The sequence below is a fragment of the Plectropomus leopardus genome, chromosome 7 (genome assembly GCF_026936395.1).
Source record: "Plectropomus leopardus strain MGB_pleo_1.0 chromosome 7, ASM2693639v1, whole genome shotgun sequence".
Classification (NCBI taxonomy): Eukaryota; Metazoa; Chordata; class Actinopteri; order Perciformes; family Serranidae; genus Plectropomus; species Plectropomus leopardus.
The window spans coordinates 19263042-19280408 of NC_142182.1; the positions used below are offsets into that span (position 1 = coordinate 19263042).

The 17367-nt window shown below is 39.7% G+C and overlaps 1 protein-coding gene across 2 annotated transcripts in view; it reads right to left on the minus strand.

Moving 5' to 3' along the window:
- Window positions 1-2599: 2599 nt before the first annotated feature.
- Window positions 2600-17367, minus strand: part of vps9d1 (VPS9 domain containing 1) — a 39836-nt gene continuing 25068 nt past the window's right edge. For both annotated transcript variants that reach the window (XM_042496572.2, XM_042496571.2), the window contains exons 14-17: window positions 16557-16641; window positions 11609-11713; window positions 8993-9109; window positions 2600-5333 (exon numbers count right to left, since the gene is read on the minus strand). In XM_042496572.2, coding sequence (XP_042352506.2) covers window positions 8998-9109; window positions 11609-11713; window positions 16557-16641 — 302 coding nt within the window. In that variant the 3' untranslated portion in view covers window positions 2600-5333; window positions 8993-8997. The remainder of the gene's footprint in view (window positions 5334-8992; window positions 9110-11608; window positions 11714-16556; window positions 16642-17367) is intronic.

Consider the following 17367-nt stretch of genomic DNA (forward strand, 5'->3'; position numbering starts at 1 on the left):
AGACATCAACAAACTTACATGCTGGCACAGATGGAAAGGTTTTGGCAAAAAAGGTGCATGGTTAGGTGTAGAAAAAACCCCATCATATTCTTATGGGAAGCAAACATCGGACTCCCGCGTGGAAATCTGTGGTTTGTTTTATTGCCCTATAGGCACTCTTGTGCTCCTTATATTATGCCATTACTGGCAGTGTTTCAGTCAAACACTGTTCAGCGACATATCATGTGGACACTACAGGTTCTGTCCAGCCACGTTTCCATCTGATGCCGTCCATTGGCGTATCATGCGGTCGCGGCAGGTGCCGTCCAGCAGCGTATAATAACTGCCAACAGTTCTGTCCGGCTGCATTCTCAGCTGACCCCATCCAGTGACATGTCATGCGGAAGTGAAAGGGATAGTACTATAGTGTCGGAACTTGCGCCGAGAGCATTGCAAACGCGGCGGTATTTGATGACTTCAGAATCAGAATGAGTTAAGATTAGGTTATATTAAGGTTCAAAATGTAAGTTTGAATATGTAACAGTGATGTTTAAGTCAGCTGTGACTAAATACACAGCTAGTATACTTAAAACTTCCTATTGTTCAAACCTGAAGCAGGAGGCTGAGTGACGACCCCGCGGACCTGGAATGGACCCAAGGAACTCTAAAACTGCTGAAGTGGAACGAACACACAGCAAGACAGAAAAAGAACATTCATGGAGAGCGAGAGAGAGAGGACGCAAGCAAGAAGAGGATGACATGCTGTGTGCTGCTGTGGCTTCTGGTGCTGTTTTGACTGATTCAGAGTGGCATGTTGTTTTTTCTTCAAGTTCAAAGGCTTCCGCTGCTATTCAGCCATGTGCCCATCACAGCCTCCTGCATCATCTCCACGTAGACACCGACAGCCGAATAAAAAAACCCAAAGAAAAACACTTCAGTTCCTGTTAGTATTGGGTGTCAAGAAGCAGGCACAGTTTTTTAATGTTTGTCTCTGCTGTCCATTTGGTGAAAAATGAAACAAGTCCAGTTCTGCATGGATTCCTTCCCCTCAGTAAAGAGCAGGCATCATAGAAGATTCCTCACTTTTTAAGGCTCCACTGTAAAAACGGTAATCTGTGTATTCCTACTGAAGGTGTCTGAAGCTATTGTCTTTGTTTCTAGTTAGAAGTTATCAAACCTTAAGAGAAAAGATTCTTTATTAAAAATGAAGCCAATGTATAAGTGCTTAAAACTGCAGTTCACCGAGTGGCCACTGGAGGGTGGCTCTAAAAGTGAGTCAGTCTCTGTAGACCCCATGTTAAAATGCCCAAATTTACAGTAGAAATAAACAATTTAACAGCCTGGTAAATTAAAAAAAAAACTGCTTTGGTCTCTATAGCTAATTTTAACAATCATGACAACTGTGCATGGGCCGAATTAAAAAAAAAAAAAAAACCCGCCTACATTTTATTAAGGCCCAAAGTTACACATATTTAAGGGCGGGGTCGCTTTAGTGACAGGCTCTCTGCTTGTCCACTCCTCGCTCTTCCACAGCTCCGGCCTCTCATTCAAATAGCGTGCCGCTGTAATGACTCATAAACCTGAAAATCTGACAGCACTTCATCACCTCCAGTTTGCTCGTCTTAAAGTTAATGGGTTATTTGAATGGGTTTCTAGACAGAGGCCTGAAATAAGGTCTATGGTTAACACCAACATTAGAGACTTTCAGCATTTGTTCTACAAAATATAATATGTCAGTGAATACCCGAACTTTGACATTTTTATGTGTCTTTAAAAAGGCAGTTGCTAACAAGTGGCAGAATGAGACCACAGATTGTCATCACAATGTGCGGCGCAGAGCACAGTTTTACAGCCTCGGAGAGGTGGTGATGATCAGTCATGTGACCGTAGTGTAGTTTGTTTGTGGCCTAATGATAGACCTTAAAATATCCTGAAAGTGGTGTCCATTTGTGAAGGTTATCTTGCTGAACGAAACATATAAGTACAACAAAGGTTTGTTTGCCGCAGAGCTTTTTTTTTTGTGATGATCCAAAATCCAAATCTGGAAAAATCCCATAAACATTGAGGGAACCAGGGCAAGGCTAACTTTAACTTCAGCTTACAGAAAAATGTCATCCCCGAGGCACTCTATATGGTCACTTCTGGCTCCAAAAAAACCCCAAACAAATGAGATGATGACGGCCGAAATGCTGAAGTCAAAGCTTCAAAACGGCAGTCCACAGACCAAAATGGCTACTTAATACAGTCTGTTTATGGGACAGTGTCAATATACATAAATGCAAATCTTGAGTATAACATATGGATCGACTGCATCGAGTTTTAAGTTTTCGAGCTGTAAAAAGTGCAGATGTCATGTTAAGAAATATATGGTAGTAAGTATAAGTGCACTGAGTAGTAAAATAGATATCTTAACTTACAAATTTACAAAATCAGGAATCTTCTTTCTCCTTATTTGCAGCAACAGTGTTGCTTACTGCTGTAATTTTTTAAAATACATTTTCAAGAGCTACCCAACATAAAGCCTTGCTGCTCTTGACTGAGGTAAGGGGCGTGCAATAGGCTTTGAACCTGCTTCGTGTAGCAGAGCCCAGGCTGAAGTCAGACCACAGCACAAAATAAATTATTTAAATATTTATCTGTTCTCTTTATTGACTCATCTCTCAAACTCATTCATCATTCTTACATTTCCAACATTTCACAGTAAAACTGCTCGACAATGAAATTACACATTCATTTTGTTTTCAAAAGCAATGCAAAACATACAATACATAATTTGCATGAAAACAGTGGATTAGTCCACTTTGCAAAATATCACAGCATTCTGTTATTTTTATTAGAATTACATTAACATTATTACATAGACAAATCTGTTTTTGGTGTTATTGTCACAAAAAATAGGTAGTAAATCCAAGACAGTTCTTATTTTCACATCTTTTGGACTCATGCAAAACAAAAACATTTAGTATTAAATTCAAGCAAGAAAACAGACTAAACTTAGTAAAATAATAATTTCTGTAGTTTTTCTGTGAGGAAAGTCTGCTTCAAGTTTGTCTTCAAAATAGAAAATAAACAGTAGTTTGCCCATTTTAACCATCCATTTATTACACACCCAATGTCCATCATCTACTGCCGGACATCATGATTTGAGATATCTGAATGCAAATAAATGCGCACAGGGGCACACTTTAAATTCCTTGTGAAGTTTCAACTGCTTACTGCAACCAAAACACAACTTGGACACAAAGAGGTACCTATTTAGAGCAAGTTTCTGGAATTTGCAACTTGATTTATACACTATGGTAAAATGAATAAAAACCCATGGCTTCCTGGAAGGGGCGAATGCACACTAAAGATTCACAGGTGGGAAAAATCTCAGCATGCTTTAGGGAATGGTTTATCAAGTAAACATTATTTGCAGGTAACGGGCTAAAAAAATCCAAGAATACCAGAATGTTTTAAGTCAACACCCACGCTGTATCTGCATGTATTTAGAACCAGCTGCAAGCCTTTACAGAAAAGCATTTCAGAAATGTCAAATATTAACAAGAACTCCGTCCAGTCACCTTCTGGCTTTCCTTTGAAGAGTTTTTTGATTTAGACTCTTGGCATTAAAAGATAGAAGTCCTGTGGCAGGGCAAGCAAACTATCTTTCAAGCAACACACGAACACACATAAAACGTACTTTTATACTTGAAAGGACCCACATTAATATAATGCATTCCCAAACACCTTACCCTAACCTTGACAATCACAACTAGATGCCTAACCCTGACCAAGACCCCAAACCTAACCCTAGCCTCGACTTAAAACTAATTCTAATCTGAACCTTAAGGTAATACTTCACCTGCAAAATTACCATTTGTAATCAGTTACTCACTGTGTAATACATTGAATTCATGAAGACAACTTTTTTTTTCTCACATGCCCACATAATAAATGGAAAATACCCAAAAAGGTGAGCCCTCTCCATAAACTGAAGTTGTCAGGGTCCACATTTAACAACGCAAAAATGGTACATTATAACATGTGTTAACAAACTCTCACACAACTTGAGCAGTATAATCCAAGTCTCATTTATCCTGTCGTATGCTCAGAACTTCCCAAACACATGCATTTTCACCAAAACCTTTCAATATAAGCCACTTTTGCCTATGAGCATGCACATGCATATGAGGTCCACTTAAGCAGAGTTCAAATGCATATGTGCCCAGATATGTAGCCCAGAATGTATTCACAGTAACAAGCAGTGAGTAAGTGAGACACAAATAATTATTTTGCAGTATTCCTTTAAAACCACATCAGATCCCTCAAACTCACACAACTTAAAAAAAAAAAAGGATGAACTCACAAAGTGCAACTGTGTTACTACCTACAGTTACTACTACCTAACCATATACCTGTATATCTGTAAGTTAAATGTAAATGAACATGTTATTACATGCAAACACAGTGAACTAGAAACTGGACTTTCCACCCCACAGCAGCATAGCATCTCTGAAAATCTCTGTCTCGCTCCCGAAGGCAAGTCTGCATATAGATCGACTGTCTGAACTCAAAGCCATCATCCAGCCTCGCTGCTGAACGCTTCAACAACCAAAGTGCATTCAGTCATTTTTTCTATTCAGTGGATAGATTTTGTCACCAGTCTTTTAAACAACACACACACACACACACACACACACACACACACACACACACACACACACACACACACACACACACACACACACACAAGCAAATGCGCACACTGTCTTAACTATGAGTTTGTATGTTTCTTGTGAACAAAAAAAGAAAAATTCAGCAGGGAACATGGATTAAAAAGACATTCTTGTCTTGCAGTGGGTTTCCTAAAAAAATTGAAATGCTCTAACCATACTGTAGGGAAGACATATATCAGTCTAAGCACACAGTCTTAGGGAAAAATCACAAGACCTGTGATATGGTTTTCAAACATATTCCCTCATTAGCAAAACATATCGCAGTTTTTTCCTCTTAAAGAATTCATATTATCAATGGCTTCACTTCCAATCTTTACCATAAACAGTCCCTTTAACAATCCAGTGCTCGTGACTGCAGCGATCGATGCTTTGCAGATTGAAAACACATCTTTAAAGGTCCAAGCAAAGCTCAGTTTCTGATTTGGATAGAAACAATTATCATAGGCACTGGTTAAGCCCTCGACTGGAAATAGAGCAAAGGAACTCCTTCTGTTAACTACACAGGATATCTGAGTGTGTACAAGATAGGATGCGTTTGCACAACTTGCATGGAGCTGCAGGTCCAGCTGTCGCCTCTCTGTAGCACAGCAGATAACGTAAGGTGAGTCGCTGAGGGTCTCTTGTCACTGCAGCAGCCTACAAAACAAAATGGAATATATATTTATTGCACTGTCAATACATTTAAAAAAATAATCTATACAGTACAGTAGTGGCATCAAAAAACACACCTCCCTACTCCCACTGATCCTAACAAATATTTAAATAAATACATGATTAGCATACTTTCACTACCTAATACATATAAAAGAGAGGTGTGTGTGTGTGTGTGTGTGTGTGTGTGTGTGTGTGTGTGTGTGTAAAAAAGCAGCCACTGTGCAAATTAGACATCCTTACCAGTAGGTTTACAGTTAACCCTGGATCACAGTTTAAATCGTTTAACGTTACAGAATGCTACAGATTTAAATACAATCTAGGTTTCAGAGTAAAAAATAGAGATTGAAATGTTTCTTTAAATGTAATCTTTCTTCATTTTAAGCTAGATTTAAAGTTTGGTGCAACAGAATTTAAACTTAGACCATGATGATCAGGTTTAAAAGTTAATCTTTGTTGGTGCAATCCAGCCATAGACCGTACTAACAGTCACCGTAATAGTCTTACTTTTCTACAAACCAAAGCTTATAGCATCTTAATTTTTTCTAAATCAAAAATTACATAAAAACTTCATACATAGGTTCTTTAAATCCTGAAAATCAGCCAAACACAAATAGTATTTAGGATTTATCTGCATCACTTACATTTCCCCTTCAATTTATCACCCGCCTGTCTACATTTTTGTTGAAATGTGAAATAAAAATCAAAAATAAGGCAGTCGAGGGCTGGGTGCTACTAATGTGCCATCTTTCAAGAGGCAGATTGAACCAGAACGCAACTATAACCAGCACCATTTCACAGCCGACTTACCAGGTATTTCCGAGTTTGGAGCTCATCCTCTTCTAGGCGTTGTTTTTTAAGTGTGCATCAGGCCAATGATATAGTTCCTGGTGCGGATGCAAAGCTCTGGGTAGTCCTGCACTAACATCAACTTCTCCGTGTTTATCACAGACCGATATTAACAGAGGAAAGATATCGACCAGCTGTGATTTGTTGTTTCTGGTCACATGACATGTAGTACACACTGCTGTACAGAGAACCCCAGGAATTAGTCCTAAAACCCAAAAATCAGTTCACATTTCAGGTACTCCGGCCGAAAAGACTTTAAAGTTTTGTTCTGCGATATAAAATAAGTCAGTAAATACCCCACTGTGAACTGTGGTTCCAGGGCGCCTGGTGGCTCAGTGGATAGAGCGGCACCCCACATACAGAGGTTGTATCCTTGCCGCAGCCACTGTGGGGGCGGGTTCGATTTCAGCCTTGGCCCTTTGCTGCATGTCGCCCTCTCTTTCTCTCTCTCTCTCTCTCTCCTCCTTTCATGCTTAAACTGTCCTTTCCATTAAAGGCAATAAAAGCCCCAAAAAAAAATCATCAAGTGAAACCACACCGAACACGGGTTTTCAGCCTCATAGTGGCAATAGTTTAGACCGATTATAGCCTGATGTTAGCTTTTCACTTCTGGCGATGAACAAAACGTGCAAGTTTCATAAACTTTTGTTTACCACAGAGCTTATCCAAAATCCAAAGGGGAAATCCCACAGGCTTTTTATGAGGGTGATGTTAGCTTCTGGGTTAGCCTACAGAAAAACATCATCCCTGGGGTACTGTATTCCAAAAGTTTTCTCATTTCATCGCGCTGCCGTCATGCCCTGAAAACTAGGTGCTAGGGAACGCTTGCCAGCTGTGGCGGCATCACTCTTGCTTTTGAGTGCATCGTCCATGCGTCTACATTTACAAGATTGAATTTAAGGGTGTAAAAAGTGCATTGTGTGAACGCGCCCTTTGAGCATTTCTGAAGCTCTGGCTAGAAGTAACTGCACATGACTTACACTCTTATTAGATAGAAATGCGGTCAAAATGTGTTTTGTGCAAGAGGGAAGACTTGTTAAGTCATAAATGTAACGACTGTCTGCATATTGTAGAAACCAGCGTGGAATACTTAAGAGTGCTTCCACTTCTCAATCCAGCCACCGGGCAGATGAGCGACAGCTCTGTGGAGCACAGCGATCTGCAAAGTTAAATATTTGTCTGTAGTGGAATCATTGTGTCACTGGGAGTTTTGTGGAATGCCAGTTGAGGACGTCACATTTCATAACATGCAGTGTCATCACACCCCGTCCCGCCGAGTAGCAGTGTAGAAACATCACCTTGGGCGCCAGACAAGCCATTCAGCGACACACTCATCCTTCAGTGTAATGCATCAGTCTCAGTCTACTTCACCCCGTCCATCTCCCCGCACCACATCTCTCCGCATAACTGCTGGCAAAACTGCTCAGAGAGTGGCCTGTGCTTCACAGTTCAGTCTGTTTTAAGATCAGATCTTACAAACCAGAAATAACTGACACACAGGTCAGTAATATATAAAAAGAGGAGATCAGGCTAAATACAAAGTATATCCATTTACTCAATTCAATTCAATTCAATTTGATTTATTGGCATGAATGTTTGTAAAACAATATTGCCAAAGCCTCAGATGGTGACTTACTCACCATTGCATTTGAGTCTAAATCAAAATTTGTAAAAACAGAACAGTATTGAGTTTGGGAGAAGGCTGAGACGGAGCCACGGATATAAACTATGAACAGCTCAGAGTAAATTTGTAAAATAAAATTAAGTTTTAAAAAAATTGGTTGAGGCACACAGTTTGAAGTTATGGCACTGCCGCCACCTCCTTAAAGTGGTGATCATGCGTTGAGAGCATCTCTGCGTTTTAATCTGTCTGAAGACAGTGCATTCCCATCGTCCTATTTTCATGTGCATTTTCAATTTGAGTGGGAAAAAAACTTGAAACACTGCTTTCTGATTGTATGCCTCAGTAAACAAGTCAAGTTTACATCACTGTCTGTGAAAACATTGATGTTTCAAACACACCTACCCCCCAGCAGCACAGGAGATCTCTACAATCAGCAGTTTCAAGATTAGTGTCACCAATTCAGTCACTGACCAAATGTCTCTGCTTCTGTTCCTGAATTATTCATCCCTCATTCATCCCTCTTTCAATTAAACTCATCAATGGGCGAGTGGATGACACACAGAAACACAGGAAGCCCCTCAGATCTGCTGTAAGCTGTTGATTGAGTGGACGTACAGAATTTGAGTGTGTAAGAAAATGTGAATATGTTAAGTGTGTTTGTGTACCTGGATAACATTTGTAAGTATGTGAGAAGTGTCTGACCATTTTGGGTGTTTTTATCTCAAGCATATGTTTGCACGTGTCCTATTTAATGTTTATATACTGTGTTGTTTCTGTGTTCTGTATTGTGATGTTTGGTTTGAATTGATGACTGACTGATTTGATGAATTCTTGAGTTATGGCCAAAACATGTTTTGTGATGTTACAGTGACCTTTGACCATCAAAATCAAATCAGTTTATTCTCGAATACAAGTGGACATTTAACCCAAATTTGAGGAAACTCCCCAAGGTGTTCTTGAGATTTTGCATTTATGTTTGCTCCTTAATATTTCATGGTATTTTTTGAATGCAAGTGTTAGTCACTGACAAAATACTTCAAGCTTTTTTTTTCCTATCCTAACACTATATTTTCTTTGTGTTCATGAAAAGCCTAAAACAAACCCTTCCTGCTTACTCTACAAAAAAGCAACAAAATGTTTATTAGAGCATCAAGTATGGACTTTCCTTTACCTTTTTCAAATGAGTTTGTCTGCAGGAAGGTGAGCTCTTCCTGTGTGCAATGACTCGACGTAGGCCAAGGCACTCTGCATAGAGGTCAGACAGTAGCCTTCCTCTCCTATCAAATAGCTGCAAAACAGAAGCAAATGTTAGCTGATAACAAACCATCTTAAAGGTAAAGAAATAAACATGGTGGTGATTTCCTCCATTTATTAAAACTTTTTTCAAGAAAACTGCAAGAAGTCCAATAGGCACACAAACAGAAAACCATTTCATTCAAACAGAACAGAACAAAGCGCGGCACGACTGCCCACAAAAATTCCAACTATCCGAGCACAGAATAGGATCCAATTTATTTATTTTTCTGAAATTGCCACATAAACATCTTCCCATAGTGAATAATGTAGAAAACATCTCTGCTCAACATTGAACATGAGTTCAGAAAGGGACTTTTTTCTCGCTTTATTAGAGCTGGTATACATGTATTAAAAAGTTTGGCAGTGCAATGAAAGAGGGGAGTGACGGATGGAGGGTTGTGTGAGAAGAACAAGTGATACAGAAGGAGATTTGTTCCGAGACAGCAGAAAAGAGAGAAGGGGGGTGAAGAGCGAGTCAACTCTGGCTGACCTTCGACTAACTAGAGCAAGACACGAGACCCACGCTGGACGCTGCACTGCACACAAAGACTAAGCTATGAAGGAAGGAGATAAGAAGATGCTTATCTCTTGACTGTGGTAGGAAATAAAACATAGCTAATGGAGGGTTGTCCTGGCACAATACCCCGAATGTCCATGCTAAAGTTAAAATAAAGAAATGAATTACAATCCTCAACAAGCAACCAACAAACAGTGTAGCTGATGCAATCTTAATTCCATTAACAAAAACTGTGATGAAAAATATTTGTTTGCAACCTTTCTTGCCCCACAAAGAAAATGTGACAGAAACTAAAAAAATTAAACCTCAAAAATTAAAAGTATGACTAATAGGATAATAATTTTTTTACTAGGGCTGTAAAACAATTTTTGTTTTTTCTATTGTTTCCCACAATGGTAATACATGGTCACGACATGTCAACATGAGGACGCCGATTAGACTTTAGTCTTGAGTAGCAACTGACTGGTCTGCAGTCAGTTGCTACCCTCTCAGCAGCACTGTGGTTAACTTCTTTGACTTAATTTTATACACAGGGCTTAGTCAATAAAGCTTTGCCGTTTTGGCGATGCAGCTGCCCACTGACATCAGTCTGATTTGCTGCACCTTTTTGCTCGGATCAGCTCGAGACTGTTTTACGGACCCCAATATGCAGAAACATTAAAATGCAATGAGCTGAAATAACACAATTATATTGCATGCAAAAAAGTGCATGATTTTTGTCCCAAACTGCATGGGACTAACATAAAGTGGGCATATCTGTAAAGGGGAGACACATGTATCCACAGAACCCATTTTCCACATATCTTGAGGTGAGAGGTCAAGGGAAATGGCCATGCAGTTTGCCCCCCCCCAACCATTTTCTAATTAACAAAAAATGATTTAAACTGAAAATTGGTTTTGTACTTTTAGTATACATAGAGTGCCAGAGTGCATAAAACAGCATCAAACTCCCTAAAACCTAGACACATCCTACAATCCTAGAAACATCCACAAATCCTAGACATGTCCTAAAATCCTAAAAACATCCTGAAATACTTAAAATGTCCTCGAGAACAATATATCCACCCTCCCATAGCCTTGTGGCCTGTCGTGGCCTCTCCCTTCACTTGAACCCTTCCAACCCACTGAACAAAATAAACACGAAGTAGGACTTTATTTGTATTTTTATAGAGAAGAAAAACTAAATCCCAAATATCCTGAGATTCCTTGGCCACTGCCAATCTAACCAGCTGGCTTTTACAGCCCACTGTTTTTATGGCAGTGAGCAGACCTCTGGGGTGTGGTCTGAACTCACACGCAACGATACTCAGCGTGACGTAGGAACTCAGCTCAAGACCGCCAACCCTCACCTACTCTCCTATCTTGGTATTTGCCAGCATGTTTTCAACCTCAGTGTGGCAGCACTGGCTTGTGCCTATAACCTGCTTAAAAACAAACTTGTCAGTGCTCACGTGTGGAAAAATGTTAATGTAGTGTTAACCTACCTGTGGTGTCTAGAAGGCCTTTTATAACTGTAACGTATTATTTTGATCTAATTCCATTGTAATTTTAAATTAATGTGTTCCCCATGATATAAATGCTTTATTAGAGGTTTTCTCAGCTTGTGAAGATCCAAACTGAAAGCACTGTTGTTGTTTTTTCTAATTTAAAGCTGTAAACACAGCACTAACTATTATCACAAAATGAAACTGATGTAGTAAATGTATTAGCAAAAGAGCCTTTTTACATATGCAGCTGACAAAGAAAAACACAAGCTTTCAAATGTTGTGCTTTTGGCCACCTGATGAATGCAAGCAATATCATTTTGTATAACACTAAAAAATACTTAATATAAAATACTTTTTAATGGGTCCACGGGAACCCTGAATAGGAACTTTTCAATGCCCTCAAAACTGAAAATTTGTCTCTAATTTTGTGTTTTTGTTGCAAACAAGGGAGATTCATTCACCATATTTTTCCATCATGATGACTCACCCTTCATGAATGAACTCCTCCAAAGCAGCGCATTCAGACACCAGCTGAGGACACTGGCACCGCAGAGCCACGAAGGACAGGATGGGCAACAGGTCGTCTGCACCGCTGTCACACGAAAGAAGGAAGGAGACGGTGAGATCATGTAAGAGGAACACATGAGTAAATAAAAAGAGCAGAAGGGAAAACATAAAGAGTGACATTTACAGAGGCTGATGGCATGTGCTCCCCAGGGGACTGAATGGAAACTAAATCAAATGTAGCCCTTAATGGGATGCGTGTTCAGGGATGGAAATGATAAAGCTTTTTTTCTCTCCCTGAGATCTGTTGGGAGGACAGATTGCAGCCATGGAGATGATGACAGCCTGATAGCATTCTCCCTGTGTGCAGACAGTGACCATTTGTTTATCAGGACTCACACGCAGGGGCTAACTGCTTGCTTGCTAGTTTGCGTGAGAAGGTAGGTGGCTGGCCCTCGACTGACCCAGCCGCATGCAACTGGATACTCTCCTTCTGCAGGGTTCTGGAAGGTGTGGACAGGCTCATGTAACCACTGAGAGCTGGACCTCACATGCACACACACAATCACAACCCCGAATTATAATCTTCTGAGTTCACTACTGTAAACACAGACATTGATCCACTCGCACTAAAACTGGTTTCTCTGCATTCCAAGGATACAATGCACTTTTCCCACATGCATAAATACCGACTTTAATGAGAAGATTAGGCTCCATTATGGGTTTGCAATTCATTCCATTTCAGTGGAGGATGAAACCAGTCAAATAACACAAGAAATCGCGAAAAAAAGAGGGGGGGTCTTAATTAACAGGATACAGGGGAAAAGTGGTGACCAATTTAGCAGCACAATAGAAGAAGAGAAAAGAAAGGGATATGAACAATAGCACACTAGTGAGCAAATGAGCTCCGAGTTGGTCATGGACAAAGAACTGACAAAAAATGGAAATGCTGCTGAATGAATAAAAGAGGGCAGCGAGAACAATGAAATGCGTTTATGTGTGTGAGACTGTGAATTAAAAAGTGAAAGGGTACAGCAAAAAAAATAGTCAAAACCATGAGGAAAGCGAAATATGCCATGACAACACAAAGTACACTAATTCTTGCTGAACTCTGAGTTTGTCTGTCACTAGAACTCTGTAGCACTTCCAATTTCCAGCTGTGTCAGGCCTTGATCAAAAACACTTTATGTGAGTCACAGTGACATGTCAAAATGCAACATGTATTTAGATGGACTAAAAAAAGCAGTCACATATGGGTCTACTGAGCTGCAATCAGGACAGAAAGAATGTGAACACTGGTAGATCGGAGGCCAGTCCAAATTTACCCTCTTCAAAAAAGGAGCTTGGATTTAAACTCAGTGCCAGCATTTTATGTTTAATTCAAAATTAAAGTTTTATGGAATTAAAGCTGCCAGGGGCCACTGGCTAGATAATGACATTGTAAAATGATGAACGAGAAGTGCCAAAGTTTGCCACTGAAAGCTGTTCCTTTGAAATGCTGGTTTTGATTTGTGTATTTTTAATTCTGGCAGAGTTGCACTGATTTTCGGTTAAGATGGTGACAGATTATATCCTGACATGTCAGACATGATTGGATTCTTGGTCTATACAAAATAAACAAGAAAAAAAAACAAATCATTGATTCAGATCTCCTCTGTGGTTCGGCCATGTTTGACTCATGTTTCTAGGTAACAAAACAAATCCCACTCAGCATGATTAGGTCTTCATTTCTTGGAGCGACATGTTGTTACCGAGTTGTATATTTTATCGTCCAGAGTACACAAAAAAAATCCTTCAACGTCACAACTTTTTTGGGTAAAAAGCTTTGAGAAGAGCCTTGCCCGGTCAACTCTTCTACTCCGCCATCTCTGATCACCTCACACATATTCCAATACAAGGAGACAGATATGGAGCAGGACACATAGCCTCAGCCATTCTTAAAAACCATTAGAGGCTCCAACAAAAAGAAAATGGTACCAGAAAAGTGTGTATGAAAAGTAACATGACTTTTTTTCCATGCTTTGTTCTCTGATGCCAGGTGTTTGAGGAATGCACTACAGAGGACTTTTACAAGCATTAATGATATGCACTAAAAGCCTCTTTGTTTTGTTGTTGAGATATCCCATGGGTTTCATGTCAACTATTTTAAGCTCTAATAAAAAGTCTCTAATCTCAACTTAAAGGTTCAGTGTGTAGGATATCAGGGGATAGATTGGCAGAAATGAAAATATAATAACTATGCTTTTTTTAGTGCATAACCAGCTAGAAAAAAAGAGCTGTAGTAATTCTGTTAAAATGAGACGTCTATATCCGCAAAGGGAGTTGGTCCTCGTCCAAAAAGATCCCCATGTAGCACCACCATGTTTCTACAGTAGTCAAGAAAGAACAGACCAAACACTGCAGACCAGTGTCAGACTAAACGCGCTTGATAGGGCAATTTGCGTTTCCACATGAGCCACAATAGTTTGCAGCCCTTCCACCGTTTTGTTTTTTTTTTTTAATTAAAAACTGCTTTATTCAGTGTTTTTATGGGTTTAAATCACCACATCCATTCTGGAGAAAGAGACCTCTAATTCAGCTTCTGGTAAAAAAAACTCCTAAATGTCTGGATCATCAGTTATCAGAGAAGAAAGGTGAGCATACATTAGCAGCTGCTAGGTGCTAGCAGCCTGTCTCCAACAGGCAAAACAGCATCTGAGAGACACTGATTTGTAACCTGAAACTGCTTTATTCTGTGTCTTACCAGTTTTCATCACCTGGGGTCTCATTTATAAACATTATGTACCCACAAATCAAGGCCTAAAAGAGGCACACACCACTTCCCATAAAAACAAACTTGATGGGAGAGTGTGTGTACCTGTATGGAAACTCTGACCCATGTGTACGCACATTTTTGGAGGCAGGGGAGACTGGCAAGGCAGACAGTGTGGTGATGAATTGTAGCCAGACTGTTGAAATTATATATATAATGACGCCTCTCACGTCAAATCACCTAAAATCGCATGTTACTTGTAGATCTGCTTTATCATCGACATTCAGTCCAGTCCTATATTTATGTTTGTGATGGTGGGCCGTAACTTTTCCATAAGCACAATTTAGTTGTAAAAATTATGAGCCAACTCACATCTCACTGAATTCCACTCATTCTTTTTATCAGCACTGTCTTATTTTTATCTATCTTATCTGTCTTATGTATCATCTCCTGCCCAAGAGCGCAGAGGAGACAGCTGGACTGTATGTTTACCCTGGGAGACAGCTTTAAAGTGAAATGCGCTCATCAAACAGCTTTAAATAACTGCAAAACAGAGAGTCAACAGTGTTAAATAGTATCCTCTAATACTGTATATAAATATTACCAAGTACAGCTTTTATTTTCATACAGTTTTAGTGTGTAAAATTGCTGCAGTCAACACGTCTGTGCGTACAGGATGCACTGAGACACCGCTATGGCTATCACAGACACTCTCCAGTAACGTAACCGCCAGACCTTCACCACCTGTACATATGGACTGAGTATATTAGTAAAGTCTGAAATACAAGCAAGTGACACGTCTCAGACAATCATTACACTCTATATCCTCATCATGAGCCCTAACCATAACGCACGCCAGAATGAAACCTGAATAAATAAATGAATTGTGGTCATCTATCATGTCATCTATTTTTGGCGGACAGCAATTTCAGCTTTTGTCCATACATACACTATAAATCATACACCCTTTTTTTGAAAATGAGACATGGAAACAAACTCCTGTACAATGAACACTGAAGGAATTTGAGAGAAGTTTCAGCTGATTGCAATCCTCACTGCTAGATGCCACCCAGTGCCCCTAAATCTAGCAGTCTAACTGTTTCTTTTATTTGGTGTGTTCTCAGAAGTTTCAGTCTTTGCTTATATAATAACGACACAAGAAATTTTCTCAGTTCACCAACTTAAAGATGAGAGTTAAACTAGGCAGTGATGAGGCTGATTATATGAGCCTCACAACTTTCTTCTCCGGATGTGTACACAAGATAATGGGCCTCATTTACTAATATTTGTTTTAATGTGCTCAAGTTATGAGATGTGTATTTACTTTTTTTTTTTTTAAGAAAACCGGGCCATCGTCATTTGTGCGTACGCATGGTCTGAGGCAGTTTTAAATGTTTGAAGAGTATGAAAAAATTCAAGTAAGAAAATATTGATAAATCACCGATTTCTGCTAAAATGGTTGCATGCACGGTTTAACAACAGATTGGTGCAGGCCAAAACGAGAAGATTCACATTGGAACACACATACATTAACGCAGAGGAAAATGTTTTTAGTCAAACGTTGTTGACACAAACCGCACTGTATGTTCTCCACAATGGGTGCTACAACCCACAGAGCCTTTGTCTGACTCTCTGTGCATCATCATGGATTCCACAAAACTCCATCTCTTTTCTTTTCTTCCCCAAGCCCCTTGTTGGGCCCTGGGTCTGTTCCAAACCCAGACATGACGACCCACTTTTAGGCCTGGCTAGGAAGAGGCACTCTATAGGGGGGAAATGGACCTATGAGAGCCCCCGCTGCGCCAGGCTTAGCTGTGCACTGATGAGACCTGACAGGGCAGCTTCCAAGGCACAGAAACCTTAAATGATAAGTGGGTATTTCCACTGGACAGTCCTTTCCCTCCCGATCATAAGCACAGAGTCAAAGGAAAAAGGGCTCTTATTTTGAAGTTTAATGAGGTATACTTTGGAGGAATTCAACTAGAAGAACAACACGACACTACAGTCCTGCACTGATCCGTATGCTCTTCTTACCCATAAACTATCACACTGTAATGTCAGTATATGTTATGAGGTGTATTATTTTACTGGTTTTCCATATCCAGTAAAATGTCCTGCAGTAACAAACACCAAAACCCCCAAAAAAGTTTCCACTTGTTGCAACATATGATTTACTCACATGGCTGCTGTTTTGGGTGTGGAGTCAACCTCGTGAAGGCACCTGTAATCCTCAGCGCAGGCACAGATCAGCCGTAATGTCCTAACTGTTATAACACACAGCAAATGCAATTAATATGTAAAACCATGTAAACCATGTAAAAGGCCTGTGCTCAGACTAAATGTACAGTAAACAGAAAGAAAGAAACAGCTAATGGTTCATAGCTTAGCAATGTAGCAAAATGTCTTCCTATAATTAAAAACACAACTGTTCCGTTAATTGGTCCCAGATGACATTGGAAAAAGTAATTTATCCAATTACATATCAAATTCGGGTTACTGTGAATGATTTGCACTCTGCCCACACTAACCAATGTTGCACGTTTTGTCAATAAATGATAAATGGTGCCTCAGGAGCTTGGGTGCAATTTATCTATGTACATGTAGGCACTGAAATAAGTATTGTAAAGGGAAATGCTTGGATATCCCCTCAAAACATGGCGAATTTCTCCTTTAACATACTGCCAACTTATGGGAAAACCAGTAAAGATGATTTGGCCTTGAGTAAATTTGTTTATATGGACTGATGGATTAACCAATACAAAATCTACCTAAATGAAATTCACAATGTAAGTTTTTGCCTAAACTGACACTTGCCCATTTCAGGACGACACAATAAGCTTTCTAGCTACTGTAGCTGGCAATAGCAACAGGTCTGATGGTGCACACTGACACACCACAAAAAAGGATTGAACAGCCTGCTGCAGCACAATCCACTGACAAAACAAGTTACTTCATAAATGCAGAATGTCTCTTAGCAGACCGAAATCAGA